Below are 14,439 nucleotides of genomic sequence, written 5' to 3' on the forward strand. Positions count from 1 at the left end.
TATTGAGTGATAAAATACTTAGTGTTAAAACACAATGTACATCTTAACATCTTATTGTACTTACAAAATTTTTATTTATTTATTTATTTAATTAATTTTGGCTGCATTGGGTCTTTGTTGCGGTGACCGGGGACTACTCTTCGTTGTGGTGTGTGGGCTTCTCACTGCGGTGGCTTCTCTTGTTGTGGAGCACAGGCTCTAGGCGCACGGGCTTCAGCAGTTGTGGCACGAGGGCTCTAGAGCACAGGCTCAGTAGTTGTGGCGCACGGGCTTAGTTGCTCTGTGGAATGTGGGATCTTCCCGGACCAGGGCTCGAACCCGTGCCCCCTGCATTGGCAGGCGGATTCTTAACCACTGCGCTACCAGGGAAGTCCCTATTGTACTTTTAATAAGGCACTGCAGTCACTAATTACTAACATTTGCTTTTATATTTTCCCATATCCTACTTACTAATTTTTAATTGTATCATCATAATTTTATTGCATGTATTCTGCAAATTGCCTCAAATATTTAATGAAATGAAACAGTATACATAAATAAAAACTGCAAAAAAAAATTATAACTTTGCTTTTCATAGGAACATAGGGATTTAACTATGTGGTTGCTTTACCCATGCCCTCACTGGGAAGGCTAATAGAATTTTCTTTAGTTGACTCATAAACCTTACAAAAATAAAAAGCTCCATTGACATGATGACTGGGTTCAGTAGAGTGTACAACTTTATCTATGCTTCCTATAGATATTATTTTTAGAATGGTGTTGTGATTAACATGGCAAATGTGGACATCAGGTTGAAATATTATATAGTCAGTGAAACAGATTAATAACAAACAACCTAATGGAACATTTAATTTCAGAAAAGATCTTACCTTTTGTTGTGTTGTGGGACCTAGTGATTTAGGTGGAAAAGTACAAGGTATTCTTCCATGATGGATATGATATGGTAATAAGAGACTGGGGTCTAACGGGACCCAGGGGACTGAGAGACTGGAAGGTACACCAGGAAGGCTGTAATGTGTTTTATGCAAATTGTACGCTGTCCGAGTAACTTTTCCATCAGAGGTCTTGTAGATCAGGAGTGAAGAATCTTCTGCTGCGTGAGACAACAAGTAGGAACCCTCCTGCAAGCTAAATACACACAAGGAAACTCAACTCATTGGTTCACTGTGTCAAATTCAATAGCACTTTCTTAATCATAATATATTAATAAAATTGAAAACAATTAGGGGAATGGGATACCACCTCTAAAAACACTTTTATGACCAAATAAGATTTAAGAATCTTTTAAACTATTTTCATGCCTTTTCAGCAACTCATTTTAGTTCTTATTCCAAGTTCAGGATATATAATTATTTTCTTTTCACTGTTACATCAGTTAATTTGTAAAATTTCAAAAATTTAATGGGAAACAGACAGTCTGCCTAATTCTCTAATCCATGGACAACATATACAGAAAAGTACATATACATATGAGTACATGAGTACATACACGTACCATTCCTATACACAACATTTAAATTAATTAAACAAACACTGCACCTACTTTCTGTCTACTAATAGGTGAACAGAGATAGAAAAGTGAATGTGACAAATTCACTACACTGAGAAGTTTAAAATAAAGTGGCAGAAACAGTCAATGGAACAATCACAATACAAGGGGCCATGAGAATAATAGCAACCAAAGCAGTTAATAGGTACTGAATGTTTATCATGAGCTAACGACGACTGTACTGTTTATAACCATTTCATCATTAAATTCTCCAAAACAAACCTTTAAGGAATAATATTAATTATTAACCTCATATTTGAGATAAACAAAAATCAGACATGCTAAGTAATTTGCCCAAAGTTCTGAGTGCAGGACCTGGATATAAACCCAGGCAGTCGAACACCAAAAGCCATACCCTTAATTATGATCCTCTATTGTCACAATAGTAGGTTCTGTCAAATCTACATTCTCCCTTTCCCTTTAGAAAGCTTTAAGGAATTCAGTGTAACAACATAAAGAGCTAAAAGGATACGATTAATATACTGTGGTTTTTTTGGGATTTTACATTCTAGCTCAAAGGTACAATGGAAGATATCAGTTCTTTCCCACAAGCTATCATTAAAAATAAGGATTAGTCATACTTACAAGGATCTTCCTATAAACCTGATAAGTTTTTCATTAATTCATTACTGTTTTTAAACAGAAAAGTAATAGGTATTGACAAAAGTGGTTCAGAGAACTATTCTTATTCTCAGAGCATTTTTCCCCCAATCATTTTCTATTCCCATATAAAGAAATGAATAATAATTGATTTGACAGTGGGAATAAGTAACATTTCAAACACTGAGCTTTTATCAGTGAAACTTTATATCTTAACCTCCTTCACTAAAAATGAAGAATGCTTTGGTTTACAGAGAGAATTCATGGAGAATGAGACAGTTCAAGAAAGAATATCTTAAAAGTGCTGCATGGGGGCAGCAATGTACATGGATGGAAACAAATATCAGTAGGCACAATAACAGCCTCCACCAAAAACATACATCCCAAACCCTAGAACCTGTGAATATGCTACATTATGTGGCAAAGGGGAATTAAGATGGAATTAAAGTGAAATTAAGGTTCCTAATCAGCTGATTTTAAAATGTAAGATTTTCCTAGATTATTTTAGTGGGCTCACTGTAACTATGAGTCCTTAAAATGTAGAAGAGGGAAGCAGAAGAGACTCAGAGGGAGATATGGCTTTGAAAGAGGTGAGAGTGATGTGATGTGAGGAGGACTCAACTCGCCTTTCAAAGTCTGAAAAGGGAGGAAAGGAAGAGCGCCACAAGCCAAAGAATGCGGGTAGCCTCTAGAATATACAAAAGTCAAGGAAACAGACCATACCCAGAGCCTACAGAAAAGAAGGCAGAAAAATGACACCTTGATTTCAGCCTGAGAAGACCTGTTAGCCTCCTGACTCACAGAACTGCAAGATAATAAATTCCTGTTGTCAACACTAGTTTTGTGGCAATTTGTCACAGCTGCAGTTGAGAACTAATACATAAGCTAAGATATTGATATTCAAGTTTCAAAAAGCACTTGGTAAATTTCGTGTTTAAGCATTGTACTTCACATGAAGAATGGAATATATAAAACAAAAATCTTGCCACAGAATCACAGAATCTCAGAACTGAGGAGTACTTAGGAAATCACTGAAATCAACACCATCATTTTATAAATAAGGAAACTGACATCTATCTAGTTGCATGAAAAGTAGGAGAGTTAGAACTTTGAGGTTTTTGACCTTTTGTTCAAATTCTTGAATTGTTTTTTAGTTTATCTTTTGGTAAGGGCGTTAAGACAAGGAGTGCAAAGGTTCGTATAATTAAACGGTTTCATAAATGATCACGTGGAGAATCTATATTCTAAGATTTGCTATGGACGGAGTGACTAGCCTCTATGTTGCTTCCTTACCTTGAAAATGTAAACAATATAGCTATGGAAGGCTGACTAATAGTCCCCCAGGATGTTTACATCCTCTCTCCAGAACTTGTGAATGTTACCCATCAATGGCTTTGCAAATGCAATTAAGGATGCAACGTGACAACAAAAGCAAAAATTTGAGTGATGTACTTTGAAGATGGAGTAAGGGGCTACAAGTTAAGATATATAGGTATTTCTCCAAAGAAGACATACAGATGCCCAACATCACTAATCATCAGGGAAATTCAAATCAAAACCACAATGAGATACCACCTCACGCCTGTCAGAATGGCTATCTTCAAAAAGACAAGTGTTGGCAAGGATGTGGAGAAAAAGGAACCGTTGTACACTGTTGGTGGAACTGTAAATTGGTGCAGCCACTATGGGAAACAGTATGGAGGCTCCTCAAAAAATTAAACATAGAACTACCGTATGATCTAGCAATTCCACTCCTGGGTATCTACCACAAGAATACAAAAAAATTAATTCAAAAAGATATATGTACACCAATGTTCACTGCAGTATTATTTACAATAGCCAAGATATGGAAGCAAATTAAGTGTTCATTGATAAACGGATAAAGAAGATGTGATATGTATACAATGGAATATTACTCAGTCATAAAAAATGAAATCTTGCATTTGCAACAACATGGATGGATCTAGACAGTATTATGCCACATGAAATAAGTCAGAGAAAGACAAATACCACATGACTTACTTATATGTGGAATCTGAAAAACAAAAGAAACAAACAAAGTAAAATGAAGACAGACTTACAGATACAGAAACAAAAGGGTGGTTGCCGGTTGCGGGTGGTGTGTGTAGGGAGAAATAGGCGAACGGGATTTAAGAGGTACAAACCTCCAGTTATAAAACTAATAAGCCACAGGGATGTAATACACAACATAAAGAATATGATCAATATTATTGTAATAACTTTGTATGGGGACAGATGGTTATTAGACTTATTGTGATTTCACAATGTTTGCAAATGTCATATCACTTGCAAGTTTATGTAGTAAACTTGAAACTAACATAATGCTGTACACCAACTATATTTCAATTAAAACAGAAAAGAAATACAGGTAGCCACTAGAAGCTGAAAATCAAGGTGAGGAAACAACTGTCTCCTCAGAGCCACCACAAGGAGCCAGCCCTGTTGACAAAAGTTTAGTCTACTGAAAATTATTTCAGATTTTTTACTTCCAGAACTATAATAGAATAAATTTGTGTTATTTAAAGCCACTAAGTCTGTGGTAATTTGTTATAGTGGCAATAGGAAACCATTACAATAGCCTTACAAAAAAATGTAATTGCAAGCTCATTAAAGCCAGAGACTATTATATTACCTTCTTATTTATATTTTCACAATTTCAAATTTGACACAGTAGAATAAATTCTGTATTTCTAGGTTATTTTCTATCTATTCCTAACAACATATATTCAAAGTTTCTATGAATTTTCACCCAAGAAAATTAGACATATCAACACAAAATGCCTCCAAAGTACTTACCTACTTAATTTTCTCAGAATGTGTTGAAGGATGTTAAATAAACTTGATATCCTATTAAACAGAAGAAATCTATATAAAATTAAGCGACAAGAAAACTTACTCTTAACAATTTTATCTCCTCAGGAAGAGAAATATCCTCAATAACAGAAAAAAACAACAGATGAAATAATGTAAAACACAGAACACCAAAATTTATTTCTAATTTGATTCACTTATAATATTTAATTAATTTTTTGCCATTTTCTGATTTCTCTTCAAAATCATAAAGTATTTGGCTTGTGTGAGTCAGAGCAGTTGTAAAGAGATCATTATTTTATACTGAAACTATAAACTTTTTAAGAAGTTTATAAGTTTAAAATTTTTTTAAAGATTAAAAGTTTAAAAAGCCTTTAGTAGAACTAATCTGCAGAAGACTTTGTCTTTTAGAGATGGTGGTGGTAACCAGAGAAATTGAGAGGTATTTTAAATGAATAAAGGGAAATGAAATATATTGATTTAGTATCTCTTCTAGACCTAAATTCATTCCCTTTATTATTTATTTAAAAATGGTTTTCATTGGAAGAGGTAGAGCAGGCCGTGAGTAATGTATGGAAAAGCTTTTCTATTCACATATGTAAATAAAAAGTTACTCCTCAAAAGAAGCAATCCTTATCATAGAAGCAGATGTTTTTAAGTATAAGCAGAGAATTCAAGTTTGAATCTGGAGGCTTCAAAAACTATGACAAGCCCCAAAGCTGGAACTATGGAAGTAATAAAAGTCAGGACAATTTCCCATCCTTCAAGGTGAATCAAACATATTAACTACCAAGGTTGTCACCCTAGTTCAGCTGTATGCTCTGGGGAAAGTCACTCCAAGTTCCAGTTTCCTCATATATAAAATGGAGATAAAACTACCACCAGTCCTTCCCGGAAAGTTGTGAGATGCAAATTAAATTCATTTCAATCCGATGTACAGTAACAGTTGGTAAAAGAACAAACCTTTAGAAGTCAGGGTGTCCAAATGAGCGCACACATCCCTGAGAGCTAAGACTCTTACGCTCCCAGACACTGCCAAGATGGAGGACTCGTCTGCTGTTCTAGCCTCCTCTGTCTTAAGTAGAAATACTAGTGTCACTAGTACATTTAATTTGGAAATGGAAATGATTCATGTGAAATGGATCACAAACTGGGTCAGGGGGAAGCCTCAATGTAAAAAAGGACTAAAAGTCTTGAAAATAAATAATTTAAACTTAACCAATATTTACAGATAAAGGAAAATTAGTGATCATACTAAGTTTTTAAATTCCCACCACAAAGTAAAGCTTCTTACTTGAGTGCTGAAAGTCTTTCTTTTAATTCTTCTGAGGTGATTTCTTCTAGCAGGAAAAGCTTTGAAGTAAATGTATCAATATGTCCTAAAATAAAAGGTCAAACTTAAAAAGAACAATTGCAGTATTTAAAAAACAAAAAAGCCAAGTTATCCAGTCTCTTTAAAGATGTTTTTACAAAATTGTAATAATTGTAATGTAACTTTATATTCTAAAAAGAGGAGAAATAGACATTTTATTTAGTTTATTAACTAAAGATGTATTTTAAAATGACATTAGGGACTTTCCTGGTGGCACAGCAGTTAAGAATCCGCCTGCCAACGCAGGGGGACGTGGGTTCGATCCCTGGTCCAGGAAGATCTCACATGCGGCGGAGCAACTAAGCCCGTGTGCCACAACTACTGAGCCTGTGCTCTAGAGCCTGAGCTACAACTACTGAGCCCGCGAACCACAACTACTGAAGCCCGCGTGCCTAGAGCCCGTGCTCCACAACAAAGAGAAGCCACCACAATGAGAAGCCCGGGCACCAAAACGGAAGAGTAGCCCCCACTCGCTGCAACTAGAGAAAGCCCGCGCACAGCAACGAAGACCCAAAGCAGCCATAAATAAATAAATAAATAAATAAATTTATAGAAAAAATAAAATAAGTCAGATTATAAAAGAAATATGTATTAATTCTAAAATATTTGCTGAACATAGAAAAGTTTACACATGTCCATAACAAAAAAAATTATCTCTAAGCCCACAATTTAAGAATAACAACTGTTAACATAGTGGTGTTTCTAATTTTTATTAAAGTTGCATTTTTATGGAAATTAAATTTTTAGAGAAATATGTACCTATTATGAAAGCAAGCAGATACAGTCAAGTTTATAGTTTGGGCATGCTCTACAAATTTCTAAGACAGACTGGGTTAAGGTAAAAATTAGATTACAAAAATGTGGCTTACTCATTCACAACAGCTAAGACATGTATAACCTAAGTGTCCGTCAATGGATGAATGGATAAAGATGTGATACACACACACACACACACACACACGATGAAATATTATTCATCCATAAGAAAAAAGGAAATCCTGCTATTTGCAACAACATAATGGACCTTGAGGACACTATGCTAAGTAAAATAAGTCAGAAAGAGAGAGAAATACTGCATGATATCACTTACACGAGGAATCTGGAAAAAAAAAAGTCAAACTCATAGGAACAAGTAGGAGAGTGGTTCACAGGGGTTGGGGGCTAAAAGGGTACAAATTTTCAGCTATAAGATGAATAAAGTCTGAGGATCTAATGTATAACACGGTGACCACAGTTGATAGTACTGTACTATATAACTGAAATTTGGTAAGAGAGTAGAACTTAAATGTTTTCATCAAAAAACAAAAAAGAAAAAATATAAATATGTGAGGTGATGGATGTGTTAATTTAACTAGATGGGAGGAATCCTTTTACAATGTATACATATATCAAATCATCATGATGTATACTTTAAATATCTTAAAATTTTATTAGTTAACTATATCTCAATAAACCTTAAAAAAATCTGGCTTATTTTTTAATTAAAGCACACCATAAGATTTCCTATGGTTTAAAAAAAAAATCAAAAGTCTGCTCAAAGACTTACTTTCTTACAAACGTGACCTAATTCTAGAATTCCAAAAAACAAAATAGAAAATCCTCAAGATTACACTTCCATTTTAAAAAGTAATGCGTATGTTCTACAACAAAGCAGGTTGAGACACAACACTGAGGTCCTGAAATGTTCCAAGGAAGTGATATAAAAGATAGCTCTTAGTTAAATGTTATATAACCATGTCAATACAAAAATGTTATTACAGCAGTTAAATACATCAATAGTGTAAGAGTATAATACTCAATAATGCTGAATATAATACCATTTTAATTTTAATTTTTTTCAGCTTCCAATATTTGGTTATCAAAATACATGACCTGGAAAGCTGACATCAATCATTGTGCAACAAAAAATGCACATAATTTAATATCGCATTTTCTTATCTAGTCCCCTTTCATTTGCTTTGTGCTCATAAAAAGAATTAGAAACATTTTTACCAGATACCTTTCTTCTACGACAACAAATCTATTTTTCCCACGCCTACTTATCGTTTCCTGTGCCAAGTTTCAGTTTCACCTCTGCATTTCTAACGCTCATTATAGTGACATTTCTAATAAAAAGGACACATTTCAATGGTTTAATAACTGTAGAAAGGGAATATCACGTACAATAAAACATTTTTAGACATTTACTAAATGTGCCTTCGAGGAAAATCACTAACAGTTCTTACCTTTTCAAAGCAATCTCAATGAAAAGTATGTATTATATAGTATATGTCAAATACAGTTAGGTCAAAAATATACAGAGAATACCATACTAAGCACTATGAGGGCCCACCTCCTCAAGGAGTCTACAATTCTCTCAACATTGGAGCGTTTTAACCTGTGGGCCTTAAATGAGTTACATGTGTGTTTGAGATATTTATCTCCTCAGTCCTTGGGGCAGCTGAGCAAGGCGTGGGATGGCAAGAGCTTCCTGGACATTACCCCTCAGTCACAGCTATCTCTTTTGTATATCACAGTGCACTATCCAAATATTTTTTATGTGTGTCAAGTTTGGGAAGGTTATATAATACAAATCAAGGCTTTATACACATGCAGGCATTCATACATATTTATGTGCACACATACATATACATAGGCAATTCCTACTCTGCATGGAGTATGGGATGAGAAAAATAACCATACATAAGCCAAAACTATGGAAGCAATTTTAAAAATCAATGGGAAAAATTACAACTGTTCCATTACCTTTCAGATTTTTTTGGTCAAAACATTATAAATTCCCCATCAGTTATAAATGTATAGAGAAATGAAAAAACAGTAAAAAGTAATCTTTATTTAGTATACTGTAAATTAAAAACATTGAGATTTAGTGTTATTTCACTATAAAAAACTCATTAAGAGCAGTCTGACTGAATGTCAATATTATGACATAGTATGAGTGTGTTTCATGTTTGGTAATTGCAATCACTGTTGCTGTTGTTGTGGTCATCCATGTACAATGCTTGGTGTCAGTCTATTTACCTCTTGTAAAAATAAAATACAGTGTGTGTGTGTGAAAAGAAAAAAAAAAAAAGAGCAGTCTGAATAGTGCTTGTCGCCTTCTCCTGGTACAACTTATGATAGGGAGCAAGCACCTTTTCTATGCTGTGGTGAGTGGTCACACTCCTTGGATCAGCTTCCAACATGATAGCCTTTGTGCTTTTAATATCATGATATATCTCAAAGAGTTCTTTTAATGTAAAATATTATGCCAGTGTCACTTCTTCATCCTTTATGCCACAAGCACTTTCCTCATTTATGTAAGTTCACCTTCGCTAAGTTCCTCTTTTGGCATATCTGGTCTCCTGAACTGCACCAGTGTCAACATTTCTACTGTCAGCTATTTCTTCTGTAACTCCATTTATGCTCAATTCAAATTTAACTTCCAGCAGTATCACCTTTTGTTCCTTTGCTGTGCTTTAATCTTTGTTGGCCAATTCCCTCTTCTGATTATCCACTTTTGTAAAACATCACACGAGTTTATCACTGGGAGACAAGGAGGGACCACAACTACACATTTTGCTTCCTGTGCATAAACTCAGTTAACAGGTGCGCAGTGAACAATCACTGACAGACTTTGAAAGAAGTGACATCATTGGTCACTGGTCATGATGTGCATTTGTTACTTATGTAGTGATTTGTGGACTGAAGAGTCAGCAGTAACGTCTGCACTTTATGCAATTACTCACAGTTAAATACCTTCGTAACTGAAATTTGTGTATATCAGAATTGCGCAAAGGAAGGACTGCCTGTATGTCAACTATACAAAATTGATATATATTAGAGAACTGGAAAGTAGATACAGAACTTGTGATAAGATGACTTTGGGAATTTTCTTTAAGGAATACATCTCAATGTTTTTATGGGGCAAGAGGATAAAAAGAATACTGCAATCTAAAGGAACAGGAGAACATGTTCATAGCAAAGCAGACAAACAAAAAACAAGTATGTTTATTCTACCTGAAAAAGAGACTATAGGACTCTAGTTCAAAATTGCTGAACTAGAGTCCTATAAGCCAATATGCTCTTCAGTTAAATAAATGAGATTCTTTGTCACTCACTTGTGTCTCGTAAGATATGCTGTATCTGAATCTCTCAACCACGCACGTAAACTCTACCCTTACTGTCCTCTCCAAAAGATCTAATGCACTGGTCCCCAACTTTGATTTCTGAGAAGAGACTGTCTTAAGTTTCTTTGAAATTTTGAGATGATAGGGCTGGGCAGGGAAAACTGACAACGAAATGCTTAAGTTAAATGGAAGAGTGGCTAGCAACGGTTGAGTGAGGGAAACACAGGCCACAACTGAGAAGGACTATGGTGCATGACTGCGTGGGAAAGAGAATACGAGCACGTGGAGATCTTCTGGTTAGGATTTTAAGGTCCCAGTTTCTAAGACACAATGAATCATTTGTCTTAAGTCACACTGATTAACATTGTTACACTCACAGTGCTTCATTTTTGTTACATCTGACCTCCCCCGCCCCCCCACCAATTTTTCCCTAGCCCTTTTTAGGTTTACAGCAAAGTTATAAACACTTAAAAGACTGTGACTAAATTCTGATCCTGCCACTGATGGAGTCTGTATCTATACCTAAGTTAATCATTCTGAGCTTTATTTTTCTCTTTTATTTAGAGCAGCAGTCAACACACATTAAAAACTATTAACTAACAGAAATCGAAACAGATGAAAATTTTTGAAAAGAATAAAATAATATGCAATATATAATTAACTATGCTTTGTTGTTTTGAAAAATCTTGGTTTAATTCTATGTGATAACAACTATTTGAAGGATGGCTGCAAAGTTCAATTCATTTTGCTGTAGGTTTTAACAGCTGCCATAGCTAAAAAAAGATACCCACAATTATACATAGATCCAAATGGAACAAGTGCCTCACTGCTTGGCTTACTGAAGCATGACACTGAATGTTTTTAAGGAGAGGACCACCTGTCAATCCACATACTTAATATGAGTAATGTTTAATTTTTAATTTTTCATACAAAAAATAAATAAGAGTTATAATATTTTGTTCCTGCATCCCAATGGTTTGTCTTACATACATCTAGGGACAGTAAAAAGAATAAAGTATATAAATTCTATGGCTTGTTTTCTACCATCTCCCTTCTCCTTGACTTTTACTGTTCCTTCAATCAATTATCCAAGCCAACTTCACTCATTCTAAAAATACTTATTGAGCACCTCTGTGTGTCAGATACTGTTCTAGGTGCTTGGGATATATCAATAAACAAGAGACAAAGACAGGCAATAAATACCATGACTAATTAAATTATATAATTTGTTAGTGGCTACCAGAAAAAGGGATTGAGGATATATTTGGAGCCAACAAACCAGAGGAAGAAAGAAACCCAGTGATGTAAGCCTGGCACTTAGGGCTGCTTCTCTCTTAGGAGTACCTGTTAATCTGGAAAAAGCAACTGAGAAGCTAAGAAATGAACCAGAGCTCTCAATAGTCTCTCAGGATTAGAGGAACAAAAACTGGAGTTCAGGGTCTATGATTTAGATAAACACAAGTTCTGAGTTGGGATCCTGGCTTGGTGATTCTCTAAAAGGACTCATAGCCTCAGCATACAGTTGTAGTCATGGATAAGATTTGTTATAGCAAAAGGATACAAGCAAAAGGAGAATCACCAAAAGGAAAAGAAGTGTGGGTAAAGTTCAGAGGAAATGAGATGCAATTTTCAAAAGTCCTCTCTTGAGTTTCTATTTGGGATGATGATAAAGCTCTGGAAATGGACAGTGATGATGGCTGAACAACATTGTGAATGTATTTAATACCACTAAATCATGTGCTAAAAAATGTACAGTAAATTGTACCATAAAATGGTTAAAATGGTACATTTTATGTTACATATATTTTACCACAATTAAAAAAAAAAAAAAAGAGGCCTTTCCCATTTGAGTCACACAAGATTCACTTAATTCTTCCAGCAATATTTTCTTTTTATACCAGAGAAGCTTATTAGAGACCCAGCACTCAAGGTATTTATTGGGAGCTCATCATGTAGGCACCCTCTGACTAACACATACCAAAATTCCAGACTCTCAGAAGGAAAGCAGATGTTCAGAATAAGCCATATTGTTTATACAAATGGTGTAGACACAATGAACTCTCCTTATCAGCTAAAGGAAGTTTTATGTCAGTGTAGAAAACTGTTTACTAGCTAAGTTCCCAGACACCGCCGAGGGCCCGACTTGCAAGTAAGATTTTCCAAAGACTGGCAATGTCAGACCATGAATGGCAACATCCTAGCAATAAGGGGGAAACAGATTGGCCTATCTAGGGTCCAAAGTCAAGCTTCAAATCACCTAAATCCCTGTAACTGGATTACAGTGAATCCGGATTGCTAGTGTGGTCAAAAGTAATCCTATCTAGAGGAAGATAACATTTTAGCTCTTATATTTGCTCTAGAATTTTTTGTATACAATATCTGACCCTTGATAAAGAATATTCTGGCATACAATGAAAAAACATGGAATAAAAAAGAAGACAGGAAAACAACATGCCATGGAAAGAAGTGTCCCTGTAAAAAGATATGTTGAAGCCCTAACCCCCACTACCTCAGAACGTGACTTCCTTTGTAAGTAGAATTGTTGTAGATGTAATTAGTTATGATGGGTGAACCCTTAATTCAATATGAATGCTGTACTTATAGGAAGAGGATAGAGACACACAGGAAAAAGATTCCACATGATGACAGAGGCAGAGATGAAAGTGATGCATCTACAAGCCAAGGATTGCCGGCAAACACCAGAAGGAAAAAGAGGCAACAAAGGATTCTTACAGGTTTCAGAAGGAGCATGGCCTTGTGACACCTTCATTTTAAACTTCCAGCCTCCAGAACTGTGAAACAAGAAGTTTCTATTATTTTAAGCCACCCAGTTTGTGGTACTTTGTTATGGCAGCGCTAGGAAACTAACACAAAAAAATAATAGAAAAGATTCACAAAGAATCTAGATAACAGAGGTATTAGAGACACTTTAAAGTAATTTTTGCCTAATACGCTTAAGTTTTCTATAGAAAACTATAATGTATAAAAAAGAATCAAATGAAAAATCTAGAACCAAAAAAATACAATAAATGAAATTGAGGACTCAGGTGATGGGTGAAATAGTATATTAGGGATAGCCGAAGAGAAAATTAGTAAAGTAGAAGAAAATATTGAGACTCATGCATGAAGAGTCAAAAGAAAGGTAAATACAGAAGAGCATGTAAGGGACGTTAAGGATACAGTTAAGATGTAACATAATAAAACTGAAATCCCAGAAGAGAAAGAGAGCGAATGGGGAAGAAGTGATGTTTGGTGAGGTAATGACAAGAATTCTCCCAAACTGATAAATGTCATCAAATCACATATTAAGGAGCAATGTTATAAAATGAACATGTAAAAAGGAATATTTACAAAGAAAACATAACATAGGCACAATGTACGAAAACTGTTGAAAGGGAGAGAGATAAAATTTAAAGTCTGCCAAAGAAATGAGACATATTACTTGCAAAAGAGCATAAATCAGATGAACAGCTGACTTTTCAACAGAAACAAAAGAAGCCAGGAAACGTGGGGTGGGGGAGGGATGGATTGGGAGTTTCGGGCTTGTAGATGCAAACTATTATATACAGAATGGATAAACAACAAGGTCCTACTGTATAACACAGGGAACTATATTCAATATCCTATGATTAAACCATAATGGAAAAGAATATAAAAAAGAATGTATATGTACATATGTATAACTGAATCATTTTGCTGCACAGCAGAAATTAACACACACTGTAAACCAACTACACTTCAATTAAAAAGAAAGAGCAAACATTGAATTGATAATTAGAAACTTTTCAAAAAGAAAACTCTAGGGCTTCCCTGGTGGCGCAGTGGTTGAGAATCTGCCTGCCAATGCAGGGGACACGGGTTCGAGCCCTGGTCTGGGAAGATCCCACATGCCGTGGAGCAACTAGGCCCATGAGCCACAACTACTGAGCCTGCGCATCTGGAGCCTGTGCTCTGCAACAAGAGAGGCCGCGATAGTG

General features: G+C 35.2%; 1 protein-coding gene across 17 annotated transcripts in view; it reads right to left on the bottom strand.

Annotated features, from left to right (window-relative positions):
- ICE2 (interactor of little elongation complex ELL subunit 2) overlaps positions 1 to 14,439 on the bottom strand; it is a 73,299-nt gene that overhangs the window by 10,956 nt on the left and 47,904 nt on the right. For 13 of the 17 annotated variants that reach the window (XM_082445704.1, XM_082445703.1, XM_082445708.1 and 10 more), the window contains 3 exons: positions 6,276 to 6,360; positions 4,967 to 5,035; positions 870 to 1,128 (listed from right to left, as the gene is read on the bottom strand). In XM_082445704.1, coding sequence (XP_082301830.1) covers positions 870 to 1,128; positions 4,967 to 5,035; positions 6,276 to 6,360 — 413 coding nt within the window. The remainder of the gene's footprint in view (positions 1 to 869; positions 1,129 to 4,966; positions 5,036 to 6,275; positions 6,361 to 14,439) is intronic. The other 4 variants (XM_082445700.1, XM_082445698.1, XM_082445696.1 and 1 more) reach the window with 1 other exon arrangement.

This window comes from Balaenoptera physalus (assembly GCF_965194825.1).
Source record: "Balaenoptera physalus genome assembly, chromosome: 2".
NCBI lineage: Eukaryota > Metazoa > Chordata > Mammalia > Artiodactyla > Balaenopteridae > Balaenoptera > Balaenoptera physalus.